At 39.5% G+C, this 22,324-nt stretch overlaps 1 protein-coding gene across 5 annotated transcripts in view; it reads right to left on the bottom strand.

Annotated features, from left to right (window-relative positions):
• SEC24B (SEC24 homolog B, COPII coat complex component) overlaps window positions 1-22,324 on the bottom strand; it is an 81,088-nt gene that overhangs the window by 20,744 nt on the left and 38,020 nt on the right. For 3 of the 5 annotated variants that reach the window (XM_046655931.1, XM_046655927.1, XM_046655929.1), the window contains 4 exons: window positions 15,485-15,565; window positions 12,516-12,739; window positions 4,459-4,643; window positions 1,544-1,646 (listed from right to left, as the gene is read on the bottom strand). In XM_046655931.1, the coding sequence (XP_046511887.1) occupies window positions 1,544-1,646; window positions 4,459-4,643; window positions 12,516-12,739; window positions 15,485-15,565 (593 nt within the window). The remainder of the gene's footprint in view (window positions 1-1,543; window positions 1,647-4,458; window positions 4,644-12,515; window positions 12,740-15,484; window positions 15,566-22,324) is intronic. The other 2 variants (XM_046655928.1, XM_046655930.1) reach the window with 1 other exon arrangement.

The raw sequence follows: 22,324 nt of genomic DNA, 5'->3' as shown, positions 1-22,324 counted from the left end.
AGGCCCTGCTCCAGAGGGCCCACCACAGTCTGGCAGGGACCGAGGCCACGGAAACCAAACCCATGTGCCTTTAACAAATACACCTCTTTAGGCGTAGTTTGGGAGAGGAACTTTATATTCAGTGTAAGAAACTTAGAAAATACAAAAAAAGATTAAGAAATCACATATTATTCTGCCTTCCTGAATTAACTCCTGATAACATTTTAGTATTTTTCCTTCTAGCTTTTTTTCTACCTATACGTAAACATTTATATTTTTGTATTTAGCTTTTTTCATATACACAATTTTTATTGCACAAGTAACTACATATCACTTGTGAAAAAATCAGGAAAACAGTGAACTGAAAAGGAAAAAAAGAAAAATTGCCCTGAATTCTACATCCCAGGGGAAGTCATTTCTGCCAATTTAGTGTATATACTTCCAGAAGGTATCATATGGAATCTGTATTTAGACAAAAATTCTCACCTATGTACTTGGGCACTTCACTATCTTGGTTTCGAGATGAAGGCTGTAATAGTATCACGGGTGATCAAGTGATACTGACTGAACGAACAAATTCAAGGGACTTATGGCATGTCATAATTATCTTGCTTTCTACCCACTTTGCTCTTTCTGGACATCCTAGTAGGAAAGTCAGCTCCACGAGGAGGAGTACTGACTTCAGCAGTCCCAGCACACAGTGTGACAGGTAGGCAAGACAGCTGTTGGACAAATGACGAGAGACGCTCAGTAGCAGAGGAGAGGAGAAAACCAGAGTGGCGAAGAGTGTGAGGGAGAGATGCAACTTAGAAAGTGTATATAAAATATATCTGGAAACTTTATTTCTGAACCTTAGAAATTTTAGTTTAAATATGACATATTTGCATGCAATACCAGAGGTACGGGTAAAACTCCAGTAAGTTATGTATTAAACCAAACAGACTGTGGAAACTTAAACAAGGATGTTTCAATTCAACAGACTTGAAGCGCTGGGACCTTGCTCTTACAAAGGATATTTGTTTTATACAGTTGGGAACAATCACACAGTTGTCCTCCCTCACTGGACATCACTGTTTCCGCTTCCTTTATATTTAATAAAGGACTTCTGCAGTTTACCTATCCCCTACCGCCTTTCCAACTTCCCAAACTACTAATCTTTCCAAATCCAGCTCGGACCTCGTCACTCATAGACAACTTCTGCTCCTGTCCAGAGGGGACCACGGCCACGCTGTACTCATGGCCTGAGAGCCTCACAGAATGCCACTGGTTAGTGTTCGTTACCCTGCACTGCAGCCATCTGTTTTCACATCTCTGCCCCAGTTAGGTAAGAACTTCCTAGGGGCGAAGTCAAGGACTTAGTCATCTCCAAATTCATCAGTGCTTAGTTCAGGGCCTGTCACAAAGCAGACGCTTGGAAAATGTTTGCTGAATTGAATCTGACAGAAACAATTATTTCTAACTTCAAATAAAAGATGAAAAAATTCTAAGAAAATATACAATCTAAATACCTTGCACATAAGCACACAAGTCAGTTCCCACAAACATTTTATAACGTGTCACTTACCGTGAGGTCTCTGAATGGATGTAGCAACAGTCCTAAGGGAAGCTTCGCTTTGTTCAGCAGAGCCTGTGTCTGTGGAATGCTGGTCAGAGTACACCGAAACGAACTGCGGAAAACAAACACACGGGCCACATCGGCTATCGGAAAAAATGCACCGAGGCAGACAGCTGTTGTTGATAATTAAGAACATTAAAGGGCCTAAAGGAAAAATCATCTGGATATGTTATATAACTATACTAGGAAGGTCCTGGTTACTTTTAACAGGCACATATGTAATATAAGTCAAAAGACCTCAAGTAAGGACTCAACAATTTCATGGTGGAAAAGCACAACCCATTCGGAAAAACACGATTTCTCCATTCTGACCCACATGGAGGGTACAAGCAGGAGGGAGGGAAAGTGCACCTCTGCATCTCTAACGATGCTGTGCCCACTTCACTGGCCCCTCCTCGCTTGCTGAACGCATACTCTTACCACAAGACTCACGCCAGCCGCCATGTCTTCTGAAGACACCCTCCCCCACCACGAGTCAGGACCAACGGCAGCTTCTCCTGTGCTCTGAGACCTGCTGACACTTCTGTCCTATCCATCGGTCTGATTTCTACAGTTGGTTGTGTACCTGTCTGATTTTCCCACTTATCACCTGAGCATTATTCCTCCTACAGAGTAAGTGCTTCTAACTTGTTAAGTTGTATTATAAACTCAGTAGGCATGAGTCAATAAAGGAGCAACCAAAGAGGTAAGCAGCAGAAGTGCTGGAAGCCAGGAAAGGAGTTCTAAGAAGACAGCACGTGGGGACACGCAGACAGGTATGGACGCAGGCTGGTCCCTGCTTCAGGACTTCCACGTGTGCAGTGGCGCAGCCTGGCACACTCTTCCCAGAGTCACATGGCTTGCTCTCTCACTTCACTCAGACCTGTTCTCAAATGTGAACTCCTTGGGAATACCTGTCGTGACTCCTCAGTTGAACAGTCACCCCCCCGGATCCCTCCCTGCTCCCCAGCAGTACTCCACATCACCTCACGCACTCACTGGTTAGACTGCTCACAGCACGTCTTCCCCGGGTGGATACAGCTCCATGAGACTGGGAACTTTGTTTACTGCTCATTCCCAGCACCAAGAAACAGTGCCTGGCACTTAACTTAGAAGGTATTCAGGAAATTTTATTGGATGAATGATTTATCTTAATATGTAGGCACAATTATTATTCCTGTTTTACAGTTGACAATACTGAGAATTTGAGAGATTACGTAATTTGCACACAGTCTCATAGCTACTCATCAGTGGATCCGTGGTAGGAACCCAGGTCTGTCCACTCCAGAGCCTGTACTCCTAATTACTCTGCTTTGCTATTTTGATGAGAGAGACTTTCCCAGAAAACACATAATTGAGTAGAAACACATACACCATTTCCTACCTGTGGAATCTCCTATACATCCACATATACCACAGTGCCCTACTTGGGGACGTCTACCCATTCATAACACAAGGCTGAATCCCCAGACTCATGGACCTGAGAGCACCTACACCCAGAAGGATGGGCAGCTATCTCCAACCCAGAACCAGTGGTGATACGTCTCAGGGAAATGATCTTGGCACTGCCTTAGCACTGAGGGGGGTGGTGGCAGAGCGCAGCAGAGGAAGGGACCCTTGGAGCAGCTCCGTCTTCTGGTCTCTGTAGTGGAAATCTATCTAAGATTCTGGTGGAAACAAGGAGGAGCTTAGGGGCCGGCCCCGTAGCTGAGTGGTTAAGTTCACACGCTCTGCTTTGGTGGCTCAAGGTTTTGCCAGTTTGGATCCCGGATGTGGACATGGCACCACTTATCAGGCCATGTTGAGGCAGAGTCCCACATGACACAACTAGAAGGACCCACAACTAAAAAAATATACAACTATGTACCAGGGGGCTTTGGGGTCGGGGGGGGGGGGGGGGGGGGGGGGGGGAAGGGGAGAAAAAAGAGGGGGGAGGGGAAAAAGGGAAAAAGGATTGGCAACAGATGTTAACTCAAGTGCCCATCTTGAAAAAAAAAAAAAGAAGAGGAGCTTATAACTTTTTTAAAAAGCTAGAAAACTATTGCCTTAAAAAAGGAAACTATTGGCTCTAAAGAACACATTCTCCTAATGCAAGGAAGAAGACTAATGTCATTCGGTGAGTCAGTGTTTATTCATGAGGAGCACAGATTCCAGGAGCAGGAGGATGTCTTCTTAAAGTGTCTGGGTGCAGAGGAATAATACCCTGTTCTCAGGAGACAGCAGTACTGAAAGCGGGCAAGAACAGAGAGCTTCCAGTTTGGGAGGCACTGTGAGGTGACAGCTCATCCACCCAGGACACACCGGGGCCTGGGGGCCACCAGATGCAGGCTGCCCGCTGAACCTCTCCAGGAGGCAGGACGTGCTCAGTCAAGGCAGTCAAATCTAGTTCCAGCTGCGTCAATAAGCCCGGGGGTGATGGGCTTCACAGTGATACTGAGTGGGAAAAGAAATTCAGACAGAAACCGTTTATCTAAATCGGTTCTTGGGATTACACAAGTGAAGTCTGTGTCCTTTTCAAGCAAAGACTGAAGGGCATAAAATTTTAAAGATTCCACCTTTTTAAAAAGACATCAGAAGTTATTACTGGTGAGGTGAGGGAAAAGAAATCTAAGAAAAGAAAAATATGTTAGATTTGGGCTCCTGAAACCCTTTACTCCAACAGAAGAAAACGTCCCCAGGATCAGGCGACAGTGAATGGGACTGGACGGAGACAGAGACGGGGTCAGGAGACGACCCGCACTGACCTTTACACCTACAACTTTCACACAAACTAAAAGAGAAAAGTCCACAGTGACAAAACTTCCAATGAAGGACGACTTTTCAAAGTCATACAATGTTCTTGACAAAGTATATTACTCACTGAAGATTATCAAATAAATACTTACTCTGGGCTACAGTTTAATTTTCTGAGGTCTAAATTCAAGTTGGGGACAGGCGCCCACACAGGAGTCACAGGTAGGACATTCCTGTCCTGAGTGAGGTTCACAGGCCGCAGGCTCTCTGGCTGCGGGGCGCTCTGCAGACTCAGCCCTCCCAGGCCGGAGGACAGCTGGTTCAGACCAGGATACTGCTGGAAGAGCAATTCACAGCACACGGAGAAGGTTTATTACAGCGCACACAGGACTTGAACACACAGAAAGAGCGAGAAGATAAGACAGTTTAAATCTGGCGTGGTAACAGAATGACTCAACAGGGCAGCACCAGTTAAAGCGTTCGTGAAAAAACCTCCAAGCAAAAATACTGAATAAACTGAAATCTTATTAGCACGGTTAAACCGCACAACAAAATTTCAGCAACAATGCTCTTCAACATCAAGAATTTGGTTTCTCTGAATGCAGTTCATACTGGAAAGGCAGGATTAATGCTTTTATTTTCAAGTTTTTTCAATCATCAATTTTCAGAATAATGAGTTGGTGTCACAGAAATGTATAATGGTGTTCATTGAGTTTTTGCTTTGCTTATTTTTTCTATGCTTCCTTTGTTATAATAATAATAATGTCTACTATCATGAATTCACAGCTTTTTATTAACTCAAAGTGATGTAATGAATTACAGTTATTTTGCATTTTGATACTCAAAGTGTCAATCTTTGGCCAGTGAGAGCCCCTCCAAGTTGGCCCCAGTGTCCTTTGGACACAGGCCTCTTAGTCTCTTAGCTTCCTTGCTTTCTGGCACAACGTTTTGTACCATTCCTCCTTCAGACCCCAAATTAGTCATTTACCCAAAAAAGAATCTCGACTCCGGGTTCCTTTTGAGTGGGGATGGTCTCTAGAGACCGTAATCTGGGTAATAAGGCTGTTCACTGCTGGTGTGCTGTTATTACTTCCAGACTTGTACAACAGGTAGAGACAGAACACATACATTTTTAAATAGAGGAAAAAAAACAATGGGTTCACACTGACATTTCCAATTCAAATTGAAGATGATGGCGTTTTAACTTCTTTGATTTTACATCTGTATCTCTTTTGCTGAAAATCTTCATTCCTAATGGTAATAGAGTTACTTATTTGTTTTATCCTACAATGTACTAAAATAGTTTCAAAATAACACCACCAATATTATTATAAATGTAAGGTTAATAAACTAAATGTAAGAGTTCTTTGTAGTAGTTTCTGTCCTTAGATTGCATCCCTCTGAGAACCTACACAATGTGGGGTTTAAGATCAGCTGGAACAATGCTTTTTCTCTGCATCAGAATGCATTCGACCTGATAAACAGGGTCTTGCTTTTAATTTTTAAGGACTTCTTTTTTATCTTTTTAGACAATGTTTTTTGAGTAAACATAACATTTACATAATTCTAATGTCATAACTTTACAATAAGATATATTCGAGATACCTTGTTTCACTTTTGATCCCTCTACCTATAGTTAACAATTTTTATTAGTTTTTGGTTTAGTCCTTCCATTGTTTCTATTTACAAATACAAACTAATACATACACTGCTCTAAATATGATCCTTTTTTTTTTTACCTAAAGAAAAATGTCCTGGCAATAACTGTCTCTATATACAGATTTTTCCCTTTTTTTTTTTTCCACAGTTACTGAGCACTGCATTATGTGAATGTACTGCAGAATTCCAGCTAACAAATGCAGAAGGACAAATTCAGGAAAATCACTGTTTTACACCCCATACTGAAATAAATGATTCAGGTAACGGTCATCTAGAATAGATGATAAACAGATACCAACAGATGATAAAGCCACCAGGCAAAAGCTCACCAGGGAGCTTCACAATGAAGGGATTGGGCTGTCACCATATAAACCCAAAATCCTAGCACCACTCAAAGGGAGACCACCAGATATTACTATGAGGTACACAGAAACAAAATATATTATTTTGGCTTAGGTAAACAAATGAAGTAATAATCCTGAATATAATCAAGCTATCAGATCTAACTTCCAGTCCACAGAAAACAGAACAGAGGAACAAGCTAATGAACCACAAGAAGCAATGAGCCAAATTCAGAATGTGGGACATTCCAAGGGACAGTAGACCCGGTTTTTTCAAAAGACCAAAGGCATGAAAAAACAGGGGTGGACGTTTGATTAAAATTAAAAAGAGAATTAAGAGACACAAGCAAATACAATTAAATCTTGTTTGGATCCTGATTTGAACCAACCAACTGTGAAAAAGCAATTCTGAAAGGAATGGGTAAATTGGAATATGGACCAAATTTTTAAATGACATTTAGAAACTACTCTTACTTTGTTGGATAGGATAGTGGCATTGTGGTTATGCAAGAAATGCATCTCCCCTGCCCTGTTGCCCAGGATTTGCTTGAAATCCTTAGCAAGAAAAGATGTGTGTGGAGGCAGGGTGTAGATGAAACAGGCATAACAAACTGTCAACAGTAATCGAAGATGGTGATGTTGTGGAAAACACAACTGGATAAGAAGAATAATTCTCTAAGTTTTCAGCAGACCTGTAAAGGACGAGAGAAAAATGACTGTACGGATCAATAACAGTATATAATAGAAAACCCCAAACAGACCCAAGTTTATAAGATTTTAGGATATAAAGTAAAGCTGAGATATTTAATCATCGAGAAAAGATAGATTAGTTAATAAATGACAGTGAACTTAGCGCTAACTACTTTTGGAGGGAAAAGGAGATTTATTATTTACATTATGTACCAAAATAAAACCTTAAACGGATTAAAGATGCAAAACTGAAACCACCAAAGAACTAAAAAAAATTAGATAACTGGAATATTTTCATCTTAAGGTTGAAAAGACCTTTCAAAGAATACAAAGGTAAAAATAAAATAAATTATAATGTGACTATATAAGTTGAAACATTTTTCCAGTGTCAAAAAAATACCATTAAAATTAAAAACAAATGACAAGTTAGGGGAAAAAACTGCAATATATATTAGACAAAAGGTTAATATACTTATTACAGATAGCTTTTACAAAGCAGAACAACCTGAACAGAATAATGGTGAAAATATGAACTGGGATTCCAGCCAAGAAACACAAGTGACTGATAATTATGAAAAAATAAAATATTTTTGCTTATAAAAATTAATTCTTGACACACTTAGTAATAGAAATGGGCATATACACTTTTGCTTGGAATATAAACTGGTACATTATTTCTCCATACCTGACCACCAATACTCACCAACTCCTGCCTGCCTGACCCGCCACTTAGATGTCTCTTAGGCATTTCAATTTAACATGCCCAACTCGATTCCCACTCCCAGACCTAGTCCTGTCTTCACCACCTAACTACACTACCCTCTTTCCAGTTGCTCTGCCAAAAACCAAAGGGTTACCCCTGATACCTTCCTTGCTCTCATCTACCACATCCAACCCATTAACAGGTCAAAAGATATCCCTTATCTATTCACTTTTGACCACCTCTACCCATACGACCCTAGAACAAAGTACACCCACTTGTTTCCAAGATTAGGGCAAAGCTTCCATTTGTCTCCCTGTTTCCGTTTTTGTCTTTTCAAATACTCCCATCCCTAATCCATTCTTTACACACAGCAGCCGAAATGACCTCCAAGTATGTGAACCAGTTATCCTTCCACCACACAGAATCTGATTCCATGGTCTCCTTCCTCGCACTTGGGGTAAAATCCCAGCTTCTGACTATGGTCCTTCCCTAGCTCTCTGATCCCATTGCTGTCACTCTTCCCATCGCTGAGGTGCAGCCACACTGGGACTTTATTCCTGGAACACATCCAAGTCACCTGCACGTGTGCTTCCTCAATCTGAAAGGCTCTAATCCCAGATTAGACACAACTTCTAAAATGAGGGCTTTCCTATCCACTCTATAACCCAAAGCAAGCGATTTCTTCAACTTGTCTTACTTCAGAGCACTTGTAACTACCTGAAATTATCCCATTAATTTATTGATTGACTTACTTACTGCCCATCAACCCTGCCCTCCCACCAGGTGTCCTGAGAGCAGAAACTGTTCAGTAGTTTGCTCCTGTATCCTCAGGGTCCAGAGCAGTGCTCCCACACAGCAGGAACTCACTAAGCTTTCATGAGTGAATGAGCAGAGAGAAATTCTATAGTCCTGTCAAATTAGGTGCTTTCAATCACTAATTTCACCTGAAGAAATTTCATCTAAGGAAACAATGAGACAAACGCACAAAGGTGTGCACATACACGTGTGTATGCTGATTCTGACACTCAGCTATGCCCAATAATGGGAAGCTGGTTGATCAGAGAACATTATGCAGTGATCAGATGAAGGATAAACAATAACACTGAAACGTTTCCTCTTATGCTGTTAAAGGAATAAAAAATTTATAAAACAATATCCTTATTTATCGAGTTCTTTTATTTGATTGTTTAATAAACAAGTCATTTGGATGACCAACTTCTTTACTGGCTTCACCTCCAAATGCAAGAAACCTAGAAGGACAGATTCTAAGTGCTGCTGTTCATATCTTGCTGGTGGGACTATTGGGTGATAATTATTTTCCTCTTTTTGCTTATCTGCGTTTTTCTATAATTGATCATGCACCTTTTTTTTGGTTAAAAAGGCTATGTATGTCTGGTTTTTCATATATTCACTAACATACTTTTCTAATTTTTATTTTCACTTTTAAACATCAAATTTTTTCCTGTTTTTCAACACTGAAAAACAAATTTTAAATTTTTTTCTTCCTTAAACGCCAACTATTGGGATTTCCCACTATTTAATAAGCTCATCTCAAACTAATGAATACAAAGAAAGCCCTTAGATGTCAGAACCCTCCCACTGCTTACACTAAGTACAACACTTAAAGGCATTTCAATTTTATTAGAGAAGGTGCTTAAGGCTAAAGTAAGATATTTTATCCTAAGTAGGACTTCAAAAATAAATGGTTTCTTTTAAAATTACCTTGATAATGTTAATCTCAGATTAAAATCTATAATCTCTTTTTTGTAGATAGGTAAGAATTTAAAAGTATGTCCTAGCTGTGTGCTTAAATCATTACTGCTCACTGAGCCTGAAACAGTAGTGTCGAAAAACTATTTCAAATTCACATTAGACAGAAATGAATGACGGCTTTGTAATCTTCCTTAGAGAGGGACGTACATCAATCTGACTATGATTTTCTTCTGCACAAGTCCCTACCAGTTAAGGAGGAAAAAAAGGATTAATTCTGAGCTGTAAGGACTTTTGTTTTCTCAGAACTAAGCTTGGTCTTGGTCAGAAGAGTTCACTTATCTGAGTCTTGATTTGTTCACTTAAATAATGAAAGGAAAGGATCATCTAACGTAAAAAAGTCAAAATCCCAAGTGTTCATAAGGATGTGAAGTAACTGGAACCCTCACACACTGCTAATGGGAGGGATAAACTGGAACACCTGCTTTGGAAAACTACTTGACATTAACCGCTGAAGCTGAACATACGGATACCCCATAACCCAGCAAGTCCACTCCTAGATATAAACACTCACTGAAAAGACAAGAACAGAAACATTAACAACAGCACTATTCATAATAGCCCCAAACTGGAAGTTTACCCTAATGCCCATAAACAACAGAATAAATAAATTGTGGTAAATTCACACAATGGAGTACTACAATGAAAACAAAGGAACTACGGGCACGCCATAAGCAGCATGTTGAGCAGGACAGTCTAGACAAGAGTACATACAGTGCGGCTCCCTTATGTGAAGTTTAAAAACAAGAAAACTAATCGTGGTATTAGAAGTCAGGACAGTTGTCAACTGTCGTTTGGAGGGTCAGCGACTAGAAAAGGCATGAGAAAGGTCTCTGGCTATTGCTTACGGGAGTGTGTTCAATTTGTAGAAACGTATCAAGCTGTATGCTGTTGATTTATATACTTTTACATAACATAGATTACACTTCACTAAAAAGTTAAAAAAACGGAAGGTGGGACTGGGTGATCTCTAACAGTCGACTTCTAAAGTTCCGGCCTCATGGTGCTCATCTCAAACGTGACTAATGACCCAAGCTACTTTTTAGTCTGTCTCTGTCCCCTTTATCCAAACTCCTCTGATCCTTGTCCTAGAGCTAGAGTATAAAAAGGATTGTGATTATACAAGAAAAGAATAAAGTTATATTTAAAAATCTAGCATATTAAATAGTAATTTTTACTTTCATTCCAAAGACAATCTCCTAACTCTTCCAAAACAACTTCCCAAACAAAATGGGAAAAGAATAACACTTTCCATTCTCCCATGTCAGCAAACTTTTTTGGTCAAGGGTCAGAGAGCAAATGTTTTAAAGCTTTAAGAAACACATGGCCTCTTTGGCAGCTACTCAGCTCTGTCACTGCAGTACACAGTTGCCACAGAGAATACATAAGGCACAGGGCACAGCTGCTTCAATAAAGTTCATTTCCAAAAGCAGGCAGCAAGCCAGATTTGGCCAAAGGACCTTTTCCGAAGCCCACTACAGAAGACCACTCACTGTATCAAAGGAACTTTTTTCCTTGCCCAACACTTCCTCCAAGAACCAGATCCTTTCTTTGAACTTGGTTTTCTTCTCATTAAAATGTAGAAATAAATTATACATTATGCCCTTAACAGCAATTTGCCTAAAGCACGAGTCAGACAAGAATGACTTAAAAATGTTTCATGTGGGGGGGCTGGCCCCGTGGCCGATTGGTTAAGTTCGCGCGCTCGCTGCAAGCGTCCCAGTGTTTCGTTGGTTCGAATCCTGGGCGCGGACATGGCACTGCTCGTCAGACCACGCTGAGGCAGCGTCCCACATGCCACAACTAGAAGGACCCACAACGAGAAATATACAACTATGTACTGGGGGGCTTTGGGGAGAAAAAGGAAAAAATAAAACTTTAAAAAAAAAAAAAAAAATGTTTCATGTGGACGTATAAAGCCATGAAGAAAATCTGACGAGACGAAGGCAGGGAAATCTGTACCAGCCAATCATACTTCTCCAGTGCCTCTCCAGCTTCCTTCTTCCTTCTCCATCTTAATTCTAAGATTAAACTCCAGAAACATATGATTTTCCTATTTCTCTCTAATTTTCATTATTAGTTCACCATAAGATGAAATTCCTATATGGTTAGTCTAACTAAGCTTTTTATTCTAAGTGGAATGCTTTTGCCATTTCAATTGCTTCCTTATATTTTATTTTCTTTTCAATAAATATAAATGTAAAATGCTTACTGTTCTCTATTACTAAATTGACACGGTACTTAAGAGGCGACTCCAAAAGGGTCACGTCAGACGGGGTCACAGCAGTAGCTGATGAACTAAGTCCTGACGAGCAGTGGTGTGTGCCGAGGCCCTCGCCAATCTCACTTACATGTCATGGAGGTTTCTTCAAGTTAAGAGCTGGAACCTAAATCCCAAACCACACTTACACCATGTCATTTTTTGAGGAGAAAGACAACCTAGTAATACAGAATTCTAAGAAAAATTTAACATTTTTTTAATTTCCTGATTATAAAATTAATATCTGCACATCACAGAGACTCTGAAAAATAAAGGCACAATGAAGAAAAGAAAAATCAAAGTTGGGGCTGGCCCAGTGGCGTAGTGGTTAAGTTCACATGCTCCACTTGGTGGCCAAGGGTTCACAGGTTCAGATCCTGGGTGCAGACCTAGCACTGCTCATGAAGCCATGCTGTGGTGGCATCCCACATAAAATAGAGGAAGACTGGCCCAGATGTTAGCTCAGTGACAATCTTCCTCAGGCAAAAAGAGGAAGATTGGCAACAGACGTTAGCTCAGGGCCAATCTTCCTCATAAAAGAAAAGAAAAGAAAAATCACAGCTAAATTCTGATCCAGATTTAACCTCTTTAAATATTTGATATTTACATTTATTTCCTTTCATGTTTTTCTATGTATGATATGCAAAAAAACCAGAATCAAATTCTACGTATGCTTGATCAAGGCTTATCTGTACCTATGCTCCATTTGAATCACCAGGGATTTGTTAGAATTGATAGTTTCACAGTTTTTAGAAATGTGGTGTCTTGACGTGACTAAGTACAAACCTGAGCATACTGCTGGAATCCAGAATACACGGGGCTGGCAGATGGAGGCCCAGAACCAGGGGGAGCGGCAGCATTCTGATAACCAGGCTGAAGCGCTGGATAACCATACCCGAACGGCTTGGCCACTTTTGAAGGCTGAGGAGCAGCGGGAGCTGGAGCTGACGTTGGGTCAGACTCAGGAGCGGGGTCAGGAGCAGGACTGCTGGCTGATGAAGACAGCATGTCTAACAACGGGAAAAAGACAGTGGTAACAGCTCAAGATCCGGACTCTGTAAAGACTTGGCTCCTGGCTGAGCCACAACCTCTGGCACTTCCCTTTTTCTTTTTTTTAACCTTTTATTATGAGAAATTTTGAACATACACAAAAGTAGAGCGAAGAGAATAATGAACCCTATATACTCATCACCCCACTTTAATAACCATCAATATTTTGCTAATCTTGTTTCACATGTTCCAACCCCATCTTTTTTTTTTACAGAAATATTTACAAGAAAACTCCATATTGGTATGGTATTTCTTTTTTAATATTTTATTTTTCCTTTTTCTCCCCGAAGCCCCCTAGTACACAGTTGTGTATTCTTAGTTGTGGGTCCTTTAGTTGTGGCATGTGGGATGCTGCCTCAGCATGGCTTGATGAGTGGTGCCATGTCCACGCCCAGGCTTCGAACTGGCGAAACCCTGGGCCACCGAAGCAGAGCGTGCAAACTTAACAACTGGGCCATGGGGCCAGCCCCCTCAGTTGGTATTTCTAATAGATAAGACTTTTATTTATATACGTGGATTAAATATATTTTATATATAAATATATTATACAATAATTTATATATAAATAAAAGTTATTTTTCTTTTTATTCTCTCAGCAGGAATAGAGATAAGCAGCAGAAAATAAAGCAAAGCAATAAAATGCGTGTCAACTACTCTTCTCTAATTTGCCTTTTATCTCCCCTGTGATCTATAAAAAAAGTCCATGGAAAGAGGGGCCTATTTCCACAATCCCCTAGAAGTCTGCGTTATGTGAAGAGGCAAGACTATGAAAGTATGAAAGATGGTGTCTACAATAGTCTCTAGCCCCTAAAATAACGTCTGGTATATAAGAGATGCCAAATTAACTTTTTTTTTTTTTTCCTGCTCTTTCTCCCCAAATCCCCCCCGTATACAGTTGTATATTTTAGTTGTGGGTCCTTCTAGTTGTGGCATGTGGGACGCCACCTCAGTGTGGCCTGATGAGCGGTGTCATGTCTGCGCCCAGGATTCGAACCAGTGAAATCCTGGGCCGCAGAAGCAGAGCCTGTGAACTTAACCACTCGACCACAGGGCTGGCCCCAATGCCAAGTGAACTTTAATGAATGAATGTTCTTCCTCTATTTAAATTTAAAACAAAAACAAAAATATGATTAAAACTGTGAAAAAAACCTAGAAAATTTCATTATTCTATACAATAACAAAAAGAAACCCTAACAATTACTCTACTACACATAACCATTATTAACATTTTGGTATACTGATTATTAGCTTTATTTTAAAGTCAAATCCACCATATATATGTGTTTTAATTTATTTTTCACATAAAAAACCATATTCTTCACCAGCAATCAGATTCTGCAAAAACATGTTCTAAAGCATCTGCCTTAAGGAAAAAGTTTTTACGGAAGCACATCTTCTTTCGACTCTAATTTTGGAGATACATTCCTAGACTTTCTGCTATTGTCTTTGCCAATAAGCCAAGAGTTGGCTGACTGGCTTTCTGGTAAGCTCTCAGACTTGCTAAAAGGACAGGAGCTTCAACGCAGTGTCACATCCTCAGATCTCCTGCCTGTCCCTCCTCACGGTGACGGGAAGATGAAATATGACAACAGTCAATAGCATCAGAAATGAAGAACTGGAGTCATAAACATGGAGGTCTAAAACTGTACAATTCAAATGTTAGTGAATAAAGTAACTCTTCTAGGATATCTTTATAACACTCATTGCTTTTGGAATGGTCCACAACTTCTTACACACACAGACACAGACACAGACAGACACACACACACACATCCCTAGGGAAAAATCCTTACCCAGAGAAGACTGAGTAGCTTATTCAAGTATTCTTGAAACGTTAAAAGTGAAATCTATACTGAGCTGACAAAATTAAAAGTTTTCTATGGACAGTGATAGCAAGATGGTGTGTTTAATTAAGTATAGCACACTCCAACTTCAATTAAGCTTCATGCTGGATTATTACCAAAGAGATGAGAAATAAAGAGAAGGGCAAAATCACTTGTTCTGTTAGTCCTAAAGTCTGGAATCATTAGAAAGAGAGAGAAAAAGGAGGTCTGGTTTGGTTGTCAGGCTGTTAGTGATGGGAGACCGGTGAATAAGAAAGATCACAGTATATTATAATGAAACAATTATTAATTATAAAAGTTTGTATTTTTTTCTTTTAATACTATCCACTACTCCTGTTCCTATGTAATGACCAATGTTATTTCCAGATATGGTTAAAAATAATGCCTCCAAAACCTACAACCAAGTTGGTTAATCTATTTACCTGGTGGAGGCAGCCAGGAGTCATGGGGACGTAAAGAGGCAAAAACTATCTATATTCAGAGGCTAGCTGGAAGGAATTCAAGGACCTACGCATGAGAATAGAAATACAAAATTTACTGAAGGAGCTGTTAGCATAAAAAAAGAAGGAAAAAGAAGAGGAAAATTATTCACTATTGAAAGTCTTTTAGAAAGAGGAAAAAGATAAAGAGCTTGATAATAAAAATAAAATAATAAATTTCGTTAGGTCTTCCAGAAACAACATTCACAGTTGTTATATGACAATTAACACTGGTAAATTAAGGCTGAGAAATACCAGGTAAACGTCCTTTTTTTCTGTTAAAAATATACTTGCAATTATGTATACTATATGTTCACGTTTGAAAGGAAGTGATCGTCAGTAACTTTTCAAATAAACGTCAGAGAAGCACAAAACCAGTCACCTGGGTAGCTGCCTCCTTCCAGGGCGTCGTAACTGTTGGGCCCTGGAGAAGCACTGCTCGTGGTGGAGGAGCTGTCCACACCTGAAAGGAAAACCCAGACATCTGCTAAGTTTAAAATGACAACGTACCTTAGAGCAGCCTTTGGCAATTCTGAAAAAGATGTTTGGCTGAACTAGGAAAACTGCTGACTCTAGTACAAAAGTAAAATGACTGATGTAAGACATTTAAAAACTATAGATAAACTTCCATTAATAAGAACAGGGCATGAGAGTGAGGAGAATATGGAGCTGATGAGTGGAACAGAACTTAATCAAATACACACGAAGGTATCTTAGAGAAGAGCAGGCATCACACTACGAAAAGTAGTCAACACACAAATATAAACTTTAGATTGAGAGAAATGTTAATATAGTCACGCCTCAAAGATTTTACCTACCAAATCTCAAGCTGTTAAATACATTTTGTCAGTATGAGGATATTTTAAGATAATTACATTTTAATGACGTTCATAACAGCACAGCTGTATGAAACCTTCAGAAAGAGGAGTCTAAGGCTTGGGTAAACGTTTCTGTGCCTCAGTTTATTCATCTGCAGAATGGATATCAAAGTACCTTCATACTTAATAAGGTAATATAAATAAAAGGCACTCAAATTTAAGTGTTAGACTATAAGAATTTTTATGATGTGTGTTCATTCAAAACCTGTAAGATTAACAGGAATGTCCAGTGGCAATTCATGATGAAATTTAGTGACAGGTCACAAGATAGTAGAACATACAATATACTGCTTTCATTCTTTCACTCAACAAATATTTTACTGAGAGCCTACAGTTGTCCTAGGCAGATATGCTAGAGATGTGCTGAAGAACAAAACCGAACATGCACGTGGTCCCTCTCTTGTGTTAGAGATCCTGGTCTTTTTCACCTTTCATATAAGACAAAATTCTGTGGTACAGAGGTGATCCCTAACTCTTAACACCAATATTATAACTTGGGTTTAAACTACATTTTAGTTAGTTTTCAACTAGGATATAAAAAGAATGAGTATGCATAATTATCTTTCATTGAATAATTTTGGATAACCATGAGAATTAAGTCTACCAACTCAGAGCATAAGAGCTAAAGGTTTTTGTGTGGTAACATTTATTTTTAGCAAAGAACATAATTTGGAGGCAAAAGACTCTAGTTACGTTAGACTCTGTCATTTACTTGCTATATAACTTCGGGTAAGCGATAATCACCAATACTCTCTTCTACTAAATGAGAACAATTTAAAAAATGCCCTATATGTTTTATTTTTTTGGTGAGGAAGATTAGCCCTGAGCTAACATCTGTGCCAATCTTTTTGTATGTGGGTTGCTGCCACAACATGGCTTGACAAGTGGTGCAGGTCTGCACCTGCAATCCAAATCCATGAACCTGGGCCATTGAAGTGGAGTGTACCAGACTTAACCACTATGCCATGGGGCCAGCCTCCCTGTGTGTACTTTTTTAACGTTCTTGTGAGGCTTAAATGAGATAGTGGATATAAAACAACTTACAAAGTACAAGAGCTATAAAACAGTCAATGAAGACACTAATCTTTACTAGGTGTGTTCTTTGTGATAAACAGAAAATTGTTTCATATATATGTCATTACTCTTAATTAAGAATGGTAAGCAATGGCTCTTCCTTTCTGTTTCCTACATTTGTCAATTTATAACTAAGAAAAACACTGACATATAAGGTCAAAAGTCCTGAAGTAATAGCATTAAAATACAATACACCAAAACTCAAATATTCATCAACAGATGAATGGATAAACACAATGCGGTATATCTATACAATGGGATATTATTCAGCTATAAAAAGGAATAAGAACTGACACATGCTACAATGTGAATGATCCTTGAAAACATGCTAAGTGGAAGAAGCCGGACACAAAAGGTCACACACTATATGATTCCATTTATATGAAATAGCCAGAACAGGGTAAGTCTATAGAGAAAGTAGCGTGGTGGTTGCAGGGCCTGCAAGCAGTGAGAAATGGGAAGTTCCTGTTTTCATGAGGATAGTGTCTTGGGGATGACGAAAATGTTCAGTTCTATCTAGTTCAGCAACCTCGCAAAGTTAGAACTAGACAGGAGTGGTGACTGCACAACAGCCAAAATGACAGCACCAGACAGAGGTGGGGCTGCTCGACCCTGTGAATGTACCAAATGCCACTGAACTATGCACTTTACAGTGGTTAATTTTATGTTATATGAATTTCACCTTAAAACAAAACAATACGCCAAGACATTTCAATGGGGAAAGAATATTCTCTTCAACAAACGGTGCTGGAGCAAGACATCCACATGCAGAAGAATGAAGCTAGACCCTTTCCTTAGAGCTGACACTAAAATTAACTCAAAATGGATCATATAAAAATAACGCAACATAAGCACTAGAACTGTAAGAATACAGGAAAAAATCTTCATGCCTTTTAATTAGGCAATGGATTGTTAGCTACGACAACAAAGGCAAAAGCAACAAAAGAAAAAGTAGATAAACTGGACTCCATCAAAATTAAAAACTTTCATGCTCCAAATGATACCATCAAGAAAGTAAAGAGACAACCCACAGAATGGGAGAATATATCTGCAAATCATGTATCTAGTATGAGTCTAGTATCCAAAATATATAGAGAATTCTAACAACCAAACAAGAAAACAACAAATAACCAAATTAAAATTGGGCAAAGGATTTAAACAGACATTTCTCCAAAGAAGATAAATTGCCAATACGCACAGGAAGAAACGCTTAACATCACCAGCCATTCTGGAAACACAAATCAAAGCCACAACGAGATAACAATTCACATCCACGAGGATGATTATAATTAAAAAGACAGATAACAGCAAGTTTGGGCAAGGATGTGGAGAAACTGGAACCCTCATAAGATTGAAAATGGTGTAGCCACGTTGGAAAACGATCTCGAGAGTTTCTCAAAAGGTTAAACATAGAGTTACCATATCACCTAGTAATTCCACTCAAGAGAAATGAAAACATATAGCCCCACAAAAACGTGTACGTGAATGTTCATAGCAGCATTATTCACAAGAGCCAAAAAGTGGAAACAACTCAAATGTCCATTAACTTATGAATGAGTAAATAAAATGTGATATATCCACATAATGGAGTATTATTCAGCAATTAAAAGGAATGAAGAACTGATACATGGCACAACACGGATGAACCCTGAAAACATTATGCTGAGAGAAAGATGCCAGTCGCAAAAACCCAACATATTATATGATCTATTTATATGAAATGCTCAAAATAGACAAATCTAGAGAGATAAAAAGTAGATTAGTGGTTGCCCAGAGCTCTGGGCGGGGTGGGAGTGGGGGGAAGAACAGGAAGTGGCTGCTAAAAGGTATAGAGTTTCTACTTTAGGGTGATGAGAATGTTCTGGAATTACAGAGCGACAGTTGCCAAACTTTGTTAATATACCAAAAATTGCCAAATAATACAATTTAAATGAGTGAATTTTATGGTATGTGAATTATATCTCAATAAAGCTGTTATAAAAAAATACCATAGCATTCTCTTTGATCAAGATAAACTTTTAAACGTAAATATCGAGATAATTATTCTTGAAAAAGAATTAAGTCCAAAGGTAAAAGATTACTTACAAATATCAAATTATTTCAAAGAACATAATACTGCTGAATTATGCTGCCTAGCTTTTTTCATGTCAAATCAAATATCCATACTCAAAAGTATTGCCCATTTTAATAATAATGCTATACCTACAGACCTTAAAGTAGGAATATTAAAATAGAAATAGTTATTCTGTTTTATTTATTGGGTAATTTGAAACCTGCTAACTTACTTCAAAAGTTGCTTTCAGGAGAAAAGAACAAATGTAAATCTCTATTTTGAACTTGTTAAAATATCAAAGCAATGATAAAAGTTGATCCAGCATGATAAAAGCATGATCCCGATGAACCACTAAACAAACAGACTCAAACTTCCTAAAACTTATTGTTCAGATTAATTCTAATGAAGCCACGCCATCACTGCCAACACAAATCAAAATGACATTTTTTTTAAAAAAAAAGGTACATTCTGGAACTTATATGTTAACATTCTGAACATGCCTAAAACCACCTTCGCTGATCCCTCCACGACCTTACAGCACATGTCTCAGTGCCTTTGTATTGTCACAAAAGGAACTTCAAAACCTGGCTTCCTTTCCACCTCCATCTCTCGCCTGGTCCTACGGCAGCCTCCCTCATTTACCTTACAACGCAGTCACACCAAACTTCTCACCCTTCACCCAACACGCCACTTTTCCTTGCGTTTATGTGCTGTACATACTTGCCCATTAGCCTAGATTTCCTTTCTCCACATGGCAAATTCCTACTCATCCTTCACATTTCACATCCTCTGGGAAACCTGACACGGCCATGGAAGAGTGCTCGCTCTTCTGCGTGGCAGCATTTTTCAGTCCTGACTGACTGCACTTCTCCAGAGGTACAGCAGTCACATATGACACCTGCTTCTCTCTCACACTGTGAGTACCTGGAGGCGGCTATGCCACCTCACTGATCTTTGGAACCATGACACCAAGCAAAACCCTGCCCTCTGCGCACAAGCCGGGTTTGCCTGCACGGCCAGCTCTGGCACCTGTCCCACCTTACATCTCACACAGGTTCAGTCTGCCTCGGTCACTGCACACTACAGTTGGTGATAACTATCCTGACACCAAAGGGGAATGAGGATGGACGTGGTGCTTGGGAAGATTTTCCCTCCTCCTTTTACTGGCTCTACGTCACAGGTTCAGAGGGAAGAAAGCAGTTGGAGGAAAAGAGGGGGAACCGAACCTGAGGAAGTAAGCAGGCGAACAGATCAAAAGAGCAGCTCAGCATCCATGAAGTTGGGGAAAGGTCAGGGTGCACTTAAGCCTCCGAGAAAGACTTTCACTCTTCTCCAAGACAAGCGACACGGGTCAACAAGTCTGAGGCACTTACTCGCACTGCTCCGCTTGAAAGTAACCAGATAATTTGAGGTTATATGTCCCCATAACTCGCATAAAACACGGGAAAAGTAGAAGTCAGAGTTCATCTCCACCACTTACCAGTTGAGAGAAAAAAAGACAAGACACCTAACATTCCTGAGCCACTCCTTGTTTGTAGGAACACCTGCTCCACCGGCTGCTGCTAAGATTAAACAGACAGAACAGAGCCTTCCTTCCTCTTGTCCTTCCCCGTGTTCCAACAGTGCTACAAACGGGGGTGGGGGGCGAGGGAGGGCAGACAAGAACCTCCTGATTGATAAAGCCAAGTGTTTGTTCTCAGACTTCAGCCAAACTTCCTTTAACATTTACCACTGCTATCCCAATTTCTTTTGATCTGAAAACACTGTTCCCTTCTCTTGGAAATGCTAGTCTACACTCTCCCTCTCCAATCTTCCTACTTCCTTAGTCTAAAAACTCACTTTTCTCACTGGATTATTCCAGTAGCCTCTAATTTCAATATGCTCCAATCAATTTTTCTGTAAGAGATCTTTCTAAAATGCAAATTTGGTTATGCTATTTTCCTACGTAACTCCTTCAGTGACTCCTCACTACCTTCAAGATAAAATCCAAACTCCTTAGTATAAAATATAAGGTTCTTAAAGATCTCACTCAGCCATCCTACCCCACTTAGATGAATTTTTCTTGCCAACGTCCTCTGCAGACCACAGGTCCAGACTCACTGAAGTTACCCAGCATGCCAGCTTCTCTCAAGCTTCTTGCTGCGTTTTAAACAGTGTCTGCCTCTCCCCAGATCCCTCACCTGCCGACTTCCAACTTCTCTTCGAAGATTCAGCTCAGGCATCCCCTCAGCCCTCGGGAGAATCTTTCCCATCACCCAGCCTACATCCGGCTCTAGATTCTCCCATGTATTCCTATAAAACACTGTGGTAACATAGGACTTACTGTCATTTTGGTCTATACTCCAAACGAGACTGTGAGCTTCTTGGATTTTTAATCAAGCTTACAAATGGGACATTATTAAATACTCTGTTTATAAATTGGTTGTTCAGAACTCAGAATGTACCTTTTCAGAGAAATAATGAAATAAGTGGTACCTATTACCCCAAGTTAGTTTACAGGCACTTATAAAACCCATCATCGATATTATTGATTAAACACTACACATTTGCAATAGGATGGAAAAAATAAAGCATTTGCAAACGTTTAGCATTTCAGTTAATTAGATTTGGGGCTAGCCTAGACATCCAATCACTATTTGAACACTATTTCTATTTGAAAGTACCTTTTGAATTCTAACTCTGAACACTGGTCCCAAATCTCCTTCCACTGCAACCCCAATACCCTGCCCCTCTGGCTGTACAAAAAGTCCCAGTTTCAACTATCGCTATCATACACACAGGATGTTCGCAAGCTGGATGTTCAGGTAACAGGTGCCACTTACAAATACATCACTACCTTTTCTTTTTAAGGTACATGAATACTGAAACCCCTGAAACTAATACTTTTCTTGATGGCATGGATGGCCTTTCATATCCTTCACAGACTCACCATGCGTTAAATTTATAAAATTTTAAAAGCATATTAAATATGTATTCAATTCAGTTGAAAGATATTTACCTGTTAAAACAGTAAAATAGTACATCAATCAAAGGGAAAGACAGGTTTGAATACTTTTAGGGATTCTCTTTGGGGGGATGGGGAAAGGGAGAGATGTTGGTCAAAGAGTACAATCTTGCAGTTTTAAGATGAATAAGTTCAGGAGATCCAATGTACAGCATAGTGTTAAGAACACTGTATTATGTACTTGAATAAAAAAGAATTCTCTTTGGAAGTTAG

Source organism: Equus quagga, chromosome 3, assembly GCF_021613505.1.
Source record: "Equus quagga isolate Etosha38 chromosome 3, UCLA_HA_Equagga_1.0, whole genome shotgun sequence".
NCBI lineage: Eukaryota > Metazoa > Chordata > Mammalia > Perissodactyla > Equidae > Equus > Equus quagga.
This window is presented reverse-complemented; position numbering and strand designations above follow the sequence as displayed.